This window comes from Coloeus monedula (assembly GCF_965178545.1).
Source record: "Coloeus monedula genome assembly, chromosome: 6".
Lineage (NCBI taxonomy): Eukaryota > Metazoa > Chordata > Aves > Passeriformes > Corvidae > Coloeus > Coloeus monedula.
Genome location: NC_138786.1, coordinates 3425888 through 3439908, shown reverse-complemented (window position 1 = coordinate 3439908; position 14021 = coordinate 3425888). Strand labels below are relative to the sequence as shown.

Here is a 14021-nt window from a genome sequence, read left to right as displayed (position 1 = left end):
GCTGCCCTGGGCCTTGGCATGGACAGAGGGTCCCCCTTCTCTGCTGGGCGTGACCCTCCTGCCCCAGCCTCGCTCAGCTCGATTCCTGTGCCTCCCGTGAGGGACACCCTCCACACAGATCCTGCTTCTGATTCCTTGGATCCACAGCACTGTTTTTCCGGGATTTTAGCCACGGCTTCCCCTGGGTAAAGGACAGGGATACATAGGAGGAGCGTGTTGGGCTCCCCTCCACCACTGTTAGTGGTTTCAGGCCCCCAAGAGCTCTTGTGTCTCCCTTTTTCCCAACGATATCCCCTCCGTCCCCTCCTTCCCGACGCTTCCCCTCAGCAGCACCCAGCCTTTTCCCGCCCTTTTTCCCCTCAGCGCTGGCCCCGCCCCCGCTCCGACCACGCCCCCTCGGCGCCGCCGAGGCCCTGGCCACGCCCCCTCGGCTGGGAACGGCTCCCCGCCCTCCCCTCCCTAATTAGCGCCCTTAGCTCCTCCCTCCTTAATACCTCACTAATTAGGCCCCTGGCGGCCAAGAGCAGGCCTTGGGAGGGGCTCTGTGGGACACCCTGGCTGCGTGGGGCAGGCCAGAGACGCCCAGTGTTGGCCCTCCCCTCAGGGCAGGGATCCGGGGCACCGCGGCCACCCGGGGAAGATGCTCCGTTGCCAGCCCACACCTCCACGGAAGGGAGAGGAGGAAAGCAGGCTGCCAGAGACAAAGAACCCCTCAAGACTTCCCCGGCTGGCTCTTCTCCGCCCCGCCCCGCCCCGCCCCGCCCCGCCCCTTCCGGCCCCGCCCCGCCCCGCCCCTTCCGGCTCCATGCCGTATTTACAGGAGCTCAGAAAGAGGAAAAAAAAGACAAACGAGCTCCACAGCGAATTCCTGAAAGAAAAATCCATCAATGGCCAGGAGGCTCCTGTGGCTCCTTCGTGAAAATCAGGGCTGTGGGGAACAGGGCGCAGGGTGTCCCAGGACACAGAGCTGGACACTGATCCCTCCTGGATCTCCTTGGCAGCCCTGTCCCAGGCAAGGATGGTCCTGAAGATCCTCCTGGAGCTGTCCCGGGAAGGTCCCTGCTCCCTGGTGCGGGATGGGAGGGGTAGAGGTGGTCCTCTCACACTCATCCCACTCATTCCCCCCTGCGCTGGCTTTGGCCCTGGGGTGTTGACCCCCCTTTTTAGGGTGTCCAGCCCTGTTCCCATGGGGAACCTTGGCAGCACCCGTGGGCATAAGGAACCTTTGTGGGAGGCTGGGAGCACTGGTGAGGGAGGGGGCTGTTCCTGGTGACCTGGAACTTGGCTCCTGCTGTGAGCCACGGGCTTTCTGCCTGCTGGGCTGCGGGAACACCCTCTCTGAGCTCTGTGACACCCCCAGCCCCACACCCACTCCTTGCCACAGCTCCTCCCAGACGGCATCCGCTACGGACACGTCCCCCGCTACCGTCCCTTGGCCAGGGGCCTTGTGGCTCATGCCAGACCCTTCTTCCTCCCCAGGGAGTCTCCTCCCAGGAAAGGGGGAAGCCCCCCACAGCCCAGGACTCTCCAGCTCAGCCCCCCTGGAGCCAGGCCGCCGTCTGAGTCCCACGTGCCCTGAGCCAGGTGGGGACTGGCGGCCGTCTTGGCCACAGCGACCACAGATAAATCGAGTTTCAAACCTGTGACAAGAGGAAAAGGGCCAGCAAAACCTCAGCTCGGGGCATGAGGAGAGCAGACTTCAGACTGCTCAGGGAACTGGTAAGCAGGGTCTCCAGGGACAATGTTTTTGCAGGTGCTGGGGTCCATCAGTGCTGGTCAATTTTGAAACATCACCTCCTAAGGGCACAGGAGCAGGCGATTCCCAAATGTCGGAAGCCAAGCAGGCGACGCAGAAGGCATCTTCTCTGGGAAAGAGGATGGAAAAGGAAGCTGTGTGCCCAGTGGAAGCAAGGTCACAAGAAGAATACGGATGTCAGGAAAATGAGTCCTCAAACACCACAGGTTTATGTCCAATCAAGAGACAGAGCAGTCCTGTTCCTTTAATCGAATAAAGGGAGAGGTCATGGGCATTTCCCACGGGATCTCTCAAGTTGATAGAGGACGCAGCTTCCTTTTTCTCCTAATTTCCCAGTTGCATTTCCCTCTCTCTTTCCCCACTGGCTGAGGTACTTGAGAGGTACAGACTTCCCGAATGGCTTAATACAAACCCCCTTTCTAATGTGTACCCCCCCCACCCCCATTCTTTTCCTCGTGTCTCTGTTCTTTTTCTCTAAATCCAGGGATTAGCAGAGTCTTGGGTGAGTAACAGTCTGTGTCAATTAGTGGAATTCCTATGGAGTTTATGGTTCCTCCCTTTGCTTCTTTCACCTATCAGTATCTGGCTTTATCTACCATCAGGCCCACAGATAGTTTGTAAAGACGCCTCCTTCTCATTCCTTCCACAGAGATGTTCCTTGCCACTGTAGGGAGAACTTTGGTGCGGTGAAAGCTCAGCTGGAGAGGAAGGTGGCCAGAAATGTGGGGCACAATAAAAGGAGTGTTTTAAAATATATTCATGGAAAGAAACATTGTAGAAATAATATTGTCCCCTTCCAGGATGTGGATGGTGTAGCGGGTTGAGTTCGAAAACCGGGCAGAAAACACCAATTAAATGTAGTGGTTTTGGTTCAAAATATTCATTACTTACTCATTTTCCTTCTGTGAGATAAGAATTAGGAGAAAAGCAAAGCAGGCACAAACCTTAAACAGTTGCAGTACAATGAAAGAGTTTTATTACTAATAGAATTAAAAGTAAAGAGACAATAACAAAACAAAATTAAAGCAAATCCCCCCCCCCCCAGCACTTCTCTCCTTTTACCTAGCTCACACAAGGGATAACAGAACATGGGATGTTAGTCAGCGTTCCAGTTCTTGAAAAGTCTCTCTCTTATGCTTAAGGGAAAAAAGGGTTTTTCCTTCAGTTGCACGTGGTTCCCAAACTGCCACTAACAGCAGATCCGCCCGGAAACAATCAATCTGCTGTGTGTAGAACATCTCTCCCATGAAAAATCTCACAGTTCCTTCACACTGCAAAACATGGGCCATCACATGGGGTTATTCATCTTTTTTAAGGATAAGTTCTTTTGGCCTGCACACAAAGGCTCTTCTTCGCCACAAGTCTCTAACAGCCTCTTACTACTATATAGCCTGGCATCGGGCATTCTTCACAATCTTCACAGGCACACGAAGATACTCCATCCCCCCATGTTCTTCAAATGGATTAAAGAGACAAACAGTTTGTGGTATTACAGTTTCTTACCACGGCATGCAAGAAGGTTTCTTTTAAGCTGCGCGCCAGAATCGCGGCACCGCCCTCTTTTCTCCCGCCGCCATTTCCAGCTCCGTCCCACGGGACTCACTTCTCTTTCTCTCTGACTCTGACGCCGCCATGCTGAAGGGTGTTCTTGTTCGGCCTTTACGGTGGGGAAAGCCTCGCTCCCTCTGTGCTGCTGGCTGCGTGGTGTCTTCTTCAGTTCAGCACGAAGTGTGCTGGCTGCGGACAGGAGGCTCTGCCGGCTCCCGTTGACTCCGCCGGCTCCGCATGGAGAGGAGAGGGACCCGCCGTTCCCCAGAAGCCGCGCTGGATGGGTTTAGCTGTGAGCACTCCATGGCTGGTTTTAGCTGTGAGCACTCCATGGCTGGTTTTAGCTGTGAGCAGTCCATGGCTGGTTTTAGCTGCCTGTGGCTCTGAAGCAGTCCCCCCCCAGCCACCCAGGGTCCGTGCCACAGCGTTGGGAAAGGGGGAAAGGGGCAGTGGCCCCGGCCCGGCCCGGCCCGGCGGGGCCGGGAGGCTCCGGAACCCCCACCTCCCAGCAAGCGAGCTCCGACCAAAGGGGAAGTCCCGCCTTTCTGTGCAGTTTAAATATGTAAATTGTGAGAAGCGTAATTGGTCTTAAAGACTGTCCATCAACTCAGGGTCAACCCAATACAGATGGTCACCTCACAAACAGGGACAGGGACACAGCACAGGTGTTTAATGCATTCTTTGCCTCTGTCTTCAATACTCCTCCCTCCCTTCCCAGTGGAAAACATGCACTGTACCAAGGGACACTGCAAAGTCCTTGAAGAGGGCAAGCCCTGCTCAGCAGAAACCAAACCACCCCTGTTTGATCCACAGCATTCCCATCGTGAAGCTGAACCCAGCGTGTGCCAGCAAGTGGGAAAAAGGGAACCCTATGCCCGTCAAAACCAGAGCAGTGGGAGCACCATGAGCGCTCCTTGGGAAATCCTGACTTGTTTAGAACAGAGGCAAGGCAGAAGTCGGTGAGCTGTTACACAAAACTCTTCCTGCCCTCGACAGCCAGCTCAGGAGAGCTCCCCAGAGACACAGGAACTTCAACTCCCTTTGTCTCTGGAAGATCTTCTCAGGCACAGAGTAGTGGGTGTTGCCAGTTGGTACCGCTGCAGCGTCCTGGGAGCCATGGGCTTGACACTGGTGGCAGCAGCACTCTTCCTGATGTGCCACTTGCTGCAGGGAACGATTCGCTGCAGCAGGCTGAGCTCCTGGTCTTACTGCCAGGCTTTTTGTGGCCATGTGCATCCTTAGGCATGAGCTGGTTCTGCTGCTCCCTGAGGTGGGCCCAGGGCTGTGACGGCACAAAGGGGCTGAGCGCTGGCGAGAGGCAGGGCTGGGATGTCACACGGCTGTCCTGGCCCACAGCACTGTGACATCACCGCGCAGTCGCTGTGTAACACGGGCCAGCACCTGCAGCTGCCAGTGCAGTCGCGATGGGACGTGCCGGAGCCATGTGTGACGGTGTTGTCCCGGTGATTGTGCTTGTCCTGCTGCTGGCCACTGTGGCTGTCTGGTGGGCCGTTGGCCACTGGCAACCACGGAGGCGGCAGACAAGGACAGCGAAGAGGCGCAAGCGCCCCGGGGTGCAGCCCAGAGGCTCACGGAGGAAGCGAGGAGCCCCTGCGGCTCCCAGGTCCTCCAGGCCTCGGGCGACCCCTGGCAAGCGGCCACGTGCTCCCGCGAGCCCCCTGCACAGCCCCTGCAGCTGCGGCCCCTGCGTGGCAGTGGCCCAGGAGCTGCAGGAACTGATGCTGCTGCTCTGGGCTCGCAATGGGACATGGGTGCCGCTCTACTCTGGGATGTGGCAGGCGTTGTGGAAAGAACTGGAGGAGCTGCTGAAGCGAGGCCACCTGCCCTGCTGTGGCTCGTCCAGCTCCTCCAGGAGCCTCCATCCCTTCAAGAGGCTGCTCCCAGCAAAATTCTCCATCCCTGGGAGAGCCTCAAGCCCTGCAAGGACGGCACACCATCAGAGACCCGCCACCCAGGCAAGAAGCTCAGGCTGTCAGAGATCCTCCATCCTGCCAGGAGCGTCCGCTATCTCTGACAGCCTCCATCCCCCGCAGACGCTCAGTGAGACCTGTCAGCCTGCAGAAGGTGCAGAGCCTGTGCACAGGTCTCCCAGCTCCCTTGGACTCAGGGACTTCGACAACACGGGCGCAACCCTGACAACTGACGTTGCCACGGAAAGCCCAGGAGTCCAAGTGGGAGCCCAGCCCGATCCAGGGGAGCCTTCTCAGGAGCAGGTGGCGGAGCAGCGAGTGAGCTGGAGCCAGCAGTTGCCGGCCCACAGCTCCCAGGACGCTGTGCCGGCTGTGCCAGCTGGCAACAGCCCGTGCCTGGTGGCGGAAACGACCCTCAAGACACCCAGGAGGTCCCTCCATCTCCAGGAAGCTGCTCCGAGACGGCCACCGACTACCACGAAGGCCTTTTTGGTAGCAGGTGAGATCTTGTGAGGAGCTGTCTGAGGCTCTCCCAGGGCTCTTGAGGGGCATGCCCAGGCCAGGCCAGGGCCCTTGAGAGCAGCCGAGTCCCTGGCTGCTTCCAGTGCTTCTGATGCCACGGCTTCAAAAAACCCCTCGCTGGTTTGCAGCTGCTCCTGACACCCCCCTGTGCGAGTCCTCGGGCTGTAGCCCCGGCCGTCCTCAACAGCAGAGTCCAGCCCACGACGCCGGGGACAGCGACGGTGCCGCCCTGCCCCGCTGCCCTCCGGCTCCTGCAGCCGCCTCTGCGCGCTCCCCTGCCCCAGCTCTGCCGCTCGCCAGCCCGACGGCTGCAAGGCGGTGGCCGCTGCCCGGCGCGCAGCAGCAAGCAGGTCAGAGCAACGTGGCCCGCGCTGGCTCGGCCCGCTTCACTCGCGGGCACTCGGCCGGGGGGGCCCTGGGCGCAAGGCTGATGGCTCGGTCTCGGTCGCAGGGCAAAAGAAGAAGCTGCAGGAGCTGTACCAGCTGGGCCCGCAGCTGGGCAGCGGTGGCTTCGGCACCGTTTTCTCGGGCATCCGCCTCTCGGACGGGAGCCCGGTAGGTGGCCGGGACGGCGGGGCGCGGGAGGAGGGCCAGGGGCGGGGCGGGGCGGGGCAGGGCTTGAGCTCAGCCCCGTCTCTCGTGGCCTTGCAGGTGGCCATCAAACGCGTGGCCCGGGAGAGCGTCCTGCAGTGGTACGAGCTGGTGAGTGAGCGGGGCCACCGCGACAGAGCGGGCCGTGGCGGGCGGGGATAAGGCCGGGGCCCCGAGGGCGGGAGGCGGCGCAGGGCGGGGGGAGCGGGCGTGGGCTCAGCGTGCGAGCCGGAGCATGGCGGGCCCGGGGATGCCAAACACCGGAGGTGGGGCCGGGCACGGGGGCACCCCCCAAGCATCCCCTGGGCGGGAGGAAGCCCAAGCACCAGGGAGGCTGCCCGAGGGGGGGCACTGGGGCATCCCAGGCACGGGGCAGCGCAGCCACAGGGCGGCATCAGGCCTGCTGCAGGCACTGTCTCCTCCTCACAGCCCGACGGCACCCGTGTTCCCATGGAGATTGTGCTCATGGAGAAGGTGGGCTCTGGCTGCCACAACATCATCCAGCTCCTCGACTGGTTTGAGCTGCCTGACAGCTTCCTGCTGGTGATGGAGCGTCCGGAGTCATCGCAGGATCTCCTGGCCTTCCTGCTGGAGCAGGGGTTCCTGTGCGAGGAGATGGCGCGCTGGCTTTTCTGCCAGGTGCTGGAGGCCGTGCGGCACTGCACCGCCTGCGGCGTCCTGCACCGGGACATCAAGCCGGAGAACCTCCTCGTGGACCCGGAGAGTGGCGACCTGAAGCTCATCGACTTCGGCTGCGGCACCTTCCTCCAGGAGCAGGCCTTCACGCGATTTGCCGGTGAGCCCACAGGCCGGGCCCCGCTCCCAGTGCCCGGCACTGCACGGCCCCGTTCCCTCCTGGGCTGCGGGGTGCGGCATTCAGCCGGCTGCCGGCTGCCCTTTGGCACGGGCCAGATGCTGTGCCCCAGGAGCCGGCTGCCGGCCCTGCCCACAGAGGGGGGCTGCCAAAGCCAGGCCCCGGCCGCTCGGCTTGGCAGGCCCGCAAGGGCTTGGGCTGCTCCGCTGGCCTTGTTTGCCTCGCAGAATGGTTTCCTGGCTTTGGCCAATTGGCTGGGGGACGCCGGGCGGCCCCGGGGGGAAGTTGTGGCCACCGGCGCAGCCCCTGCTTCCGCCAGGAGGCTGGCACCAGGCTCTGGAAGGCAGCAGCCTGCGCCTGGACAGCGCCGCCTGTGTCCCCTAGGAACACACATGTACAGCCCGCCCGAGTGGATCTGCCTTGGCTGCTACCACGGCCATTCGGCGACCATCTGGTCCCTGGGCGTGCTGCTGTACGTCATGGTCTGCGGGAACATGCCCTTCCAGGAGGACCGTGCCATCGTGTCGGGGCAGCTCTTCTTCTGGCAGCAGGTCTCTCCAGGTTGGTGTCCGGCCTCAAGAAGGCAGGCTTTGGCAGATGGCACCGCGCAGCCCAGCGTGGCCCTCACGCAGCTGCGCGGGAGGTCGATCTGCCCTCAAGGGCTGGCCGCAGGCGGCGGCCCGTGACCACGGGGTCGGCGTGGCCCGCTCGGCTGAAGGAGGTGGCGCGTGTCCTGCCGTGCCGCTGTCCCGCAAAGGGCAGAGTCAGCCGGGAGGCCGGCACAGCTCTGAGCACACGCAGCACGGCCCGGGCCCTGCGGGCGCCGGGAGCAGCTGGGCAGGAGCCTTCTGCAAGTGACGGGCGCTTTCTGGCTTCTCTCCCCAGAGTGCCAACATCTGATCCGCTGGTGTTTGTCCAAGCACCCCGCGGACAGGCCAGCGCTGGAGGAGATCTTGCGCCACCCTTGGGTGCGGGGCAGGCGTCTTTGATGCCTTGCCGGAGCCTCTGCAGCGCCCGGTGACCGAGTCCCACGCAGGACTGAGGACTCGAGTGTCATACCTGAAATCCCTAATTAGCTTCGTCTTTGCATGTTAAGTGCTTTAATTAGTTAATTTTGAGTTAAATATGTTTTAATTGAATGTTAAAATTAACCCATCAGCCCGGGTACAGAAATCAAGTTCTGTTATTAGTGTTCTAAATGGTTCAAAGCAGTTTATTTGCACCATTCCCAGTTAAAAATCCCCCAGTTAAAAGTTTCCCAGTTAAAACCCCTTTTCAAACTGTAAGCCACTTGTACACGATAAGAGTTATTTTTCCCATGTTCATTGTATACTTCTACAAATGTTTTAAGATGTATGAGATGTATGTTAATATTTTTTTAAGGCACGCTTCAGAGCAAGCGCAGAGATCACTGCAGATTAGATGTAGTGGACGCCAGTGCTGGGTGTTAAAGCCTTACTCCTATTAAGGAGCTTTTAATAGTTTTTCCTTGACTTTTGGATTAGCTAAAAGTCAGCCCAGCACTGCAAGTTCTTCCACCAGAGGTCCAGTGCTGTCTAAGCCTGAAGATCTCTAATCCCTGCGCTCCTGGGGCATACCTCCTGAGCCACTAGGACCCCAAATTTTTATAGTTTTCTAATTTTTGTAATTTTTCAATTTTTCTGTTTTTAATAAATTATTTTAATTTTTCTAAGAGTTGTCTCGTTCCTCACACGAGAAATAAAAGCACCACAAAGCCATGCGGGGGTGTCAAGGCTGGTCCTGGTTAGCAACTTCAGCTAAAGAACCCTCTTGGGAAAAGGGGTAATCAGAGTGTTCCCTTCAGCCTTTGTCAAGCTTTTGATGCCTTTCCTCCAGGCATCATGGCAGTTTTGTGTCTTCAAGCACAGGCTGTAGTACAGGCAGGAGGGGCTGTAACAAGCCAAGAAATGCAACAGTGAAACAACAGCCGCCCTGTCAAACTGACGCGGCCACTTGGGTTCACCTGAAGTGATAGCTGGGCTCCTGTGTGCATTCCAAGGGCCAGCGGGTGGCAGGCACAGAGATGCTGCTCCTCTCCAATGCTGGGAGAAGAATCAGAAATGGCAAAAGGTCATTTCAGGTTGAGCCCTGACAAAATTCTTCCTCTTTCCTCCACTGAAATGGGAGGCAGGGCTGGGCCTTTGACCAGCTGGGTCTGCAGCCTCGTAAGCCATGGGCATGGAGCCCATGGGAAATGCTGAGATGCTGGAGTTGCTCCCATGGTGCTGGGCTCATTGTAGCCCCCAAGTAATCTTTCTCTACCCTCAAAACAAATGATGGCCCCACCTCCGGTGTTTGGCATCCCCGGGCCCGCCATGCTCCGGCTCGCACGCTGAGCCCACGCCCGCTCCCCCCGCCCTGCGCCGCCTCCCGCCCTCGGGGCCCCGGCCTTATCCCCGCCCGCCACGGCCCGCTCTGTCGCGGTGGCCCCGCTCACTCACCAGCTCGTACCACTGCAGGACGCTCTCCCGGGCCACGTGTTTGAATGGCCACCTGCAAGGCCACGAGATGGAGATGGAAAGTGCAGTAACCAGTCTAGCCACAGGAAAGCACCCAGGTGCCTTCCCTGGCCCTGTGGGCAGGTGCCAGCTGCTAACCTGCGCCACCTTCTGTCTACTGCCCTGACCTACCAATACAGGCTTTGGGAAAAAACCATCCTTTTTCATAAATGAGGAAGGGGCAGTCAATAGCTAACTCATGTAAGCACAAGTTAACTATTGGGAGACAGCAAATGTTAGTTCAGACAGCAGATGTTAATTACAAAACCTAAGAAACCGAAGTCGCCCTAATCTTGTCAAGATTGAGGGCACAAGGATTATCTCAGAGCCCGCTGAATCATTCCTCAAAGGACTACGCATGCCCAGGGAGAAAGCTGAAAAGTGCACTGTGAGGAGGACTAGTGGTCTTCGTCAGAAAGACCCCCGAGGAAGAGGAGAGGCCTTCCTCGGCGCGACCACCAGGACACACAGCGCATGCGGGACCCGTATGCTAATGATATTAATGACTCCCGAGAAATCATTTGTACAACCATGCCTGTCCCAAGGAATGTGATGAATACTCATAATTTAACCCATAATACTGTGTTGTAGGGAGCACCGGTGTGCGTGTTTGGAGGAGCGATCCCCACACACCCGGCGTGCGGAATAAAGCAAATACCCACTTCTCTGACTCTGTCTCTGAAGTGTCTCCTGGCCCGGTTTTGGCACGATTCATAAATGTGCCTGCTCTTTCAATTTTCTTCCCTTTTATTTGGGCTGCTGACCCTCTTGTGCCTTGAATGGCTCTCCAAGCCTCTACCTGAAGGCCTGACCTGAGCTGTGATCCTTCCAGCCAGGACCCCGCTGTGAGGGGATGGCGAGAGTCCTGTGTGTCAGCCCTGGTCTGGGGGCTGAGCTGGGGGTGATAATTACCCCTTTTCTGATGGCCTGTGAGTGATGACTTCCAATTCTCCAAGAGCCATGGTACGTTTCCTCCAGGAGCAGGAGGCCCCCATGTCCTCCACAGCCCTGGGACACCTCAGGCCCTTCCCTGCTCTGCCCAGGCCCAGAGCCATCGAGAGCTGGCGGTCTCCGGTCACCCCATGCCGGGGTTTGTCCTCAGGCCAGAGGAGCTGGCATCGCTCTGGGGGCTGCCAGGGTCCCACCTCACCTGGGAAGCTTGTGGGTGTTTGACACCTGTGGGTGTTTTCCCAGGTTATCCCCATTTCTTCGCGGGGTGACCACTTGCCCCTCACAGACTGCCCTAAAATGGCAGCTCCTCCCTCACCCTGCGCTCATTATGAGGGGACACTGGGGCTCGGCCACGGGTGGAAACGCTCCCAAATGGCCTTGAACTCCTGTGGCAACCGTGCCAGCAAGGAGGTGGCACTACTCCTTGCAGGGAATTGTGGAGAGCCAGGAGGTCCCCCTTGTACCTCCTTTTCTCCAGGCTGAGCCCCCCCAGCTCCCTCAGCCGCTCCTCATCAGACTTGTGCTCCAGAGCCTTCACCAAGGGACCGCTTCCAGCTGCAGAGGCACAACCCCCCGAAAACTTCGCCAGCAGAAAAGGGTCCTTGTCTGACACAAGCCGGGGGGATCCTGTGCGAAAACGAGAGAGTTTTTCGCTGTGGCTGCCTCGGTAAAAGGGAAGGAGCCATTTCAGGCACAGCTCAACAAGCCTGGCAGCCGCCGATCTACCCGCCCAAGCGGCTCCGCAGCGGCCGGGGCAGCTCAGGAATGGCTCCCCTGGGCTTCCCCGGTCCCGCCCCGCCCGGGCCGTGAGTGCCCGGCCCCGCCCCGCAGGCGTGCCCAGGAAGCGGGAGCAGGAAGCTGCGGGGCCGCGGGGATGGCGGGCAGCGGCCCGGCGGTGAGCGGGGAGCCCGCGGGCAGTGCCGGGGCTGGAGCGGGGCTGGGACCCGGCGCTGCCCGGGCCGGGGGTGCGGAGCGCGGCCGCGGGCCCCTGGCAGGCGGCGAGGGCCGGGCCGCGGTGCCGCCGGGGTCTGGCGGGCGCTGCCGGGCAAGAGCCGTCCGCGTCCTGCCCTGCGTGTGCCTCGTCTGTTGCCTCGCATGGGCTTTCAGGCTGCACGGGCGGCACTGCGGCTCCCAAGTGCGTTTAAAACCCTCCGCAAGGCCGTAGCTGTTGGTTCTGGTGTGGCAGCGCTGTTGTGGCTGAGGCTGCTGTGTCGGGAACCAGCTCTGCAGGCTGCTGAATAGAAGGATTGGTCTCTTGCCAGGTGGTTTTACCCGTGCTTTGAATTAACCTCTTCGTTTGTATTGACAGAAGCTGACACACACAGTGAGTGCTTCTGGTAAAGAGGGCGGTGTGTGTGGTGTGCAGCCGATAAATACCAGCGGTTAATAATTGTTTTGTTAACTGACAGTGTACAAGCCATTGCCACGGGCCTCATCGACCCCATATGCACAACAGGCAGAGCGCCCGTGGAGAGCAAGGTCTCCCAGGCCCATATCCCGTTGCTGAAGACCCCAGCAGCTGTGATATTGTCAAGGCTACACAGTAAGTACATATTCTGAGGGTGCAAAGTGTTGCAATGGATGGGAGTGTCCTCAAATGTGAGCCAGGCTGGATATTTTACAAAGGAAACGTTTATAGTTTCGTTTTCTCCCAGTAGTGGAAGAAGAGAAGTCACTTACAGTTGCTATTGTGAATAAAAGCATTCCAAGCAGCTTTCTTTAAATAGAAACTTCTCATCAAGGCACAGCCTCATTCTTTTTACAAGCCTTCCATTGAATGCAATGTGGAATTTGCTCAAGTAGGAGCTGCTGGGTGATCTTTCTCATATGTGTTTTTCCTCTAGGATGCAACTGTTTCCAGACTGGAGAATACTGAAGAGATGATAAGTAAATTGATTTTTTTTTTTTTTTTTTCCCCTCGTTTAAGGTATGGAATGCTAGAGCGATGCAAAGAATTGGTAGAAGCAGGATACGATGTTTGCCAACCAGACAAAGAAAATGTGACTCTTCTTCACTGGGCAGCAACAAACAACAGACAGGAGCTGGTGAAGTAAGCCGGGAGTCCCTGTGACAGTAACAGAGCGTATTCTGCCACTGTTACCTATAATCACTTTGTTGCTTTTGTACTGGAAAAGGAAGCCGGTGCCTGAGAAGAAAAGGGTAGAATTCAAATTTTGATGCGCTTAGCTTTGCGTCGATGTCACTGGAATGTAAAGACAGTGCGGTTTCTTCAGATGTGAAATCATGTATTGCATGAAATAATTTTATTTTCGTGGGTTTTTTTAACAAAGGTGAAAGCTGATCTTAGAAGTACCTTGCTAAAGACTGTATTGTTTCTTCAGCATTTTCTTGAAACAGTGTCATTTACTGCAAAAGCACTTCTGTCCGTTTGCTTCTCTAGTGAATTTTTTATTAGGAGTCATTTACTCCTTTAGCTGTGTTACCATTCGTATCATGTTTTGCTATTTTATTGTGCCTGTTCCTGACCTTCCTGTGTTGCTATTACACAGCTACTACATTTCCAAAGGTGCGGTAGTGGATCAGCTCGGTGGAGATTTGAATTCTACGCCCCTGCACTGGGCCATTAGGTAATGCTGCTTGCAACCGCTACTTGCAAATCTGTCGGTATTGACAGCTGTGGTAGCGTTTCCTGAGATCCGCAGAACAAAGCAGTGCTTGGCTGCAGAAAACATATGCTGAAATAATTCTTCTGGGAAAACTTGTCCGAGTGCAAATTCTCCCATTGGAAGATGAGTGCTTCCTTCTGGACCATCAGTCTTTTGCCAGAGTCAGAGACTTGGCTGACTGCTCAGAGGAGAAATTACTGTAGAATAACCTCTGTATTCTAAATGAACACTTTGCCCTAGGCTCAATCATTAAGGTATATATTGAATATGATTTGCTGAAAAAGCCATGAGAATCTGAGAGAAAACTGTTTTTTGTGCGGTCTCTAGGAGAACTCTAAGGGCAATGCTTTCAATAAAATATCAATTTTTAAAATCATCTCTATAGTTTCATTTCACGCCTCGTTATAAACAAGGACACCTTCCCAGGGGAAGGCAGCATCCAAAGGAGCTGTGCAGGGACGTGCAGATGCCAAAAGGGACTCTAGGACAGTTGGACAAGCTCCAGTGGGCTCAGCCCCCCGTGCTGGGGCAGGGAAAGAGCGTGAGGAGACCCCGCTGCGGAGGAAGGAGCGGCAGGGACGGGGGATGAAGTGATGGCAGCAAATGTCGGGAAGGAGGGGACAGAGGGATATTGGTGGGGAAAAGGGAGACACAAGAGCTCTTGGGGGCCTGAAACCATTAACGCTGTCCTGAGAAAGCCCAGCACACTCCCCCCTGCATAGCCCAGCCCCTTACCCAGGGGAAGCCGTGGCTAAAATCCCG

At 57.4% G+C, this 14021-nt stretch overlaps 2 protein-coding genes across 2 annotated transcripts; both read left to right on the top strand.

Annotated features, from left to right (window-relative positions):
- Positions 1-6789: 6789 nt before the first annotated feature.
- Positions 6790-8151, top strand: LOC309574623 (serine/threonine-protein kinase pim-1-like; the record flags this gene model as incomplete). Its single annotated transcript, XM_082284404.1, has 3 exons — positions 6790-7144; positions 7547-7723; positions 8048-8151. Exons 1-3 carry the CDS (start codon positions 6799-6801, stop codon positions 8149-8151), a joined length of 627 nt encoding a protein of 208 aa, XP_082140530.1. The 5' UTR covers positions 6790-6798.
- A 3355-nt stretch (positions 8152-11506) lies between these two features.
- On the top strand, positions 11507-13635 carry LOC309574531 (palmitoyltransferase ZDHHC13-like; the record flags this gene model as incomplete). The annotated part of the gene is made up of 4 exons (XM_082284283.1): positions 11507-11527; positions 12042-12175; positions 12560-12682; positions 13143-13635. The coding sequence occupies 4 exons, from the start codon at positions 11507-11509 to the stop codon at positions 13222-13224; spliced, it is 360 nt and encodes a 119-aa protein (XP_082140409.1). The 3' UTR covers positions 13225-13635.
- Between the last annotated feature and the right edge of the window lie 386 nt (positions 13636-14021).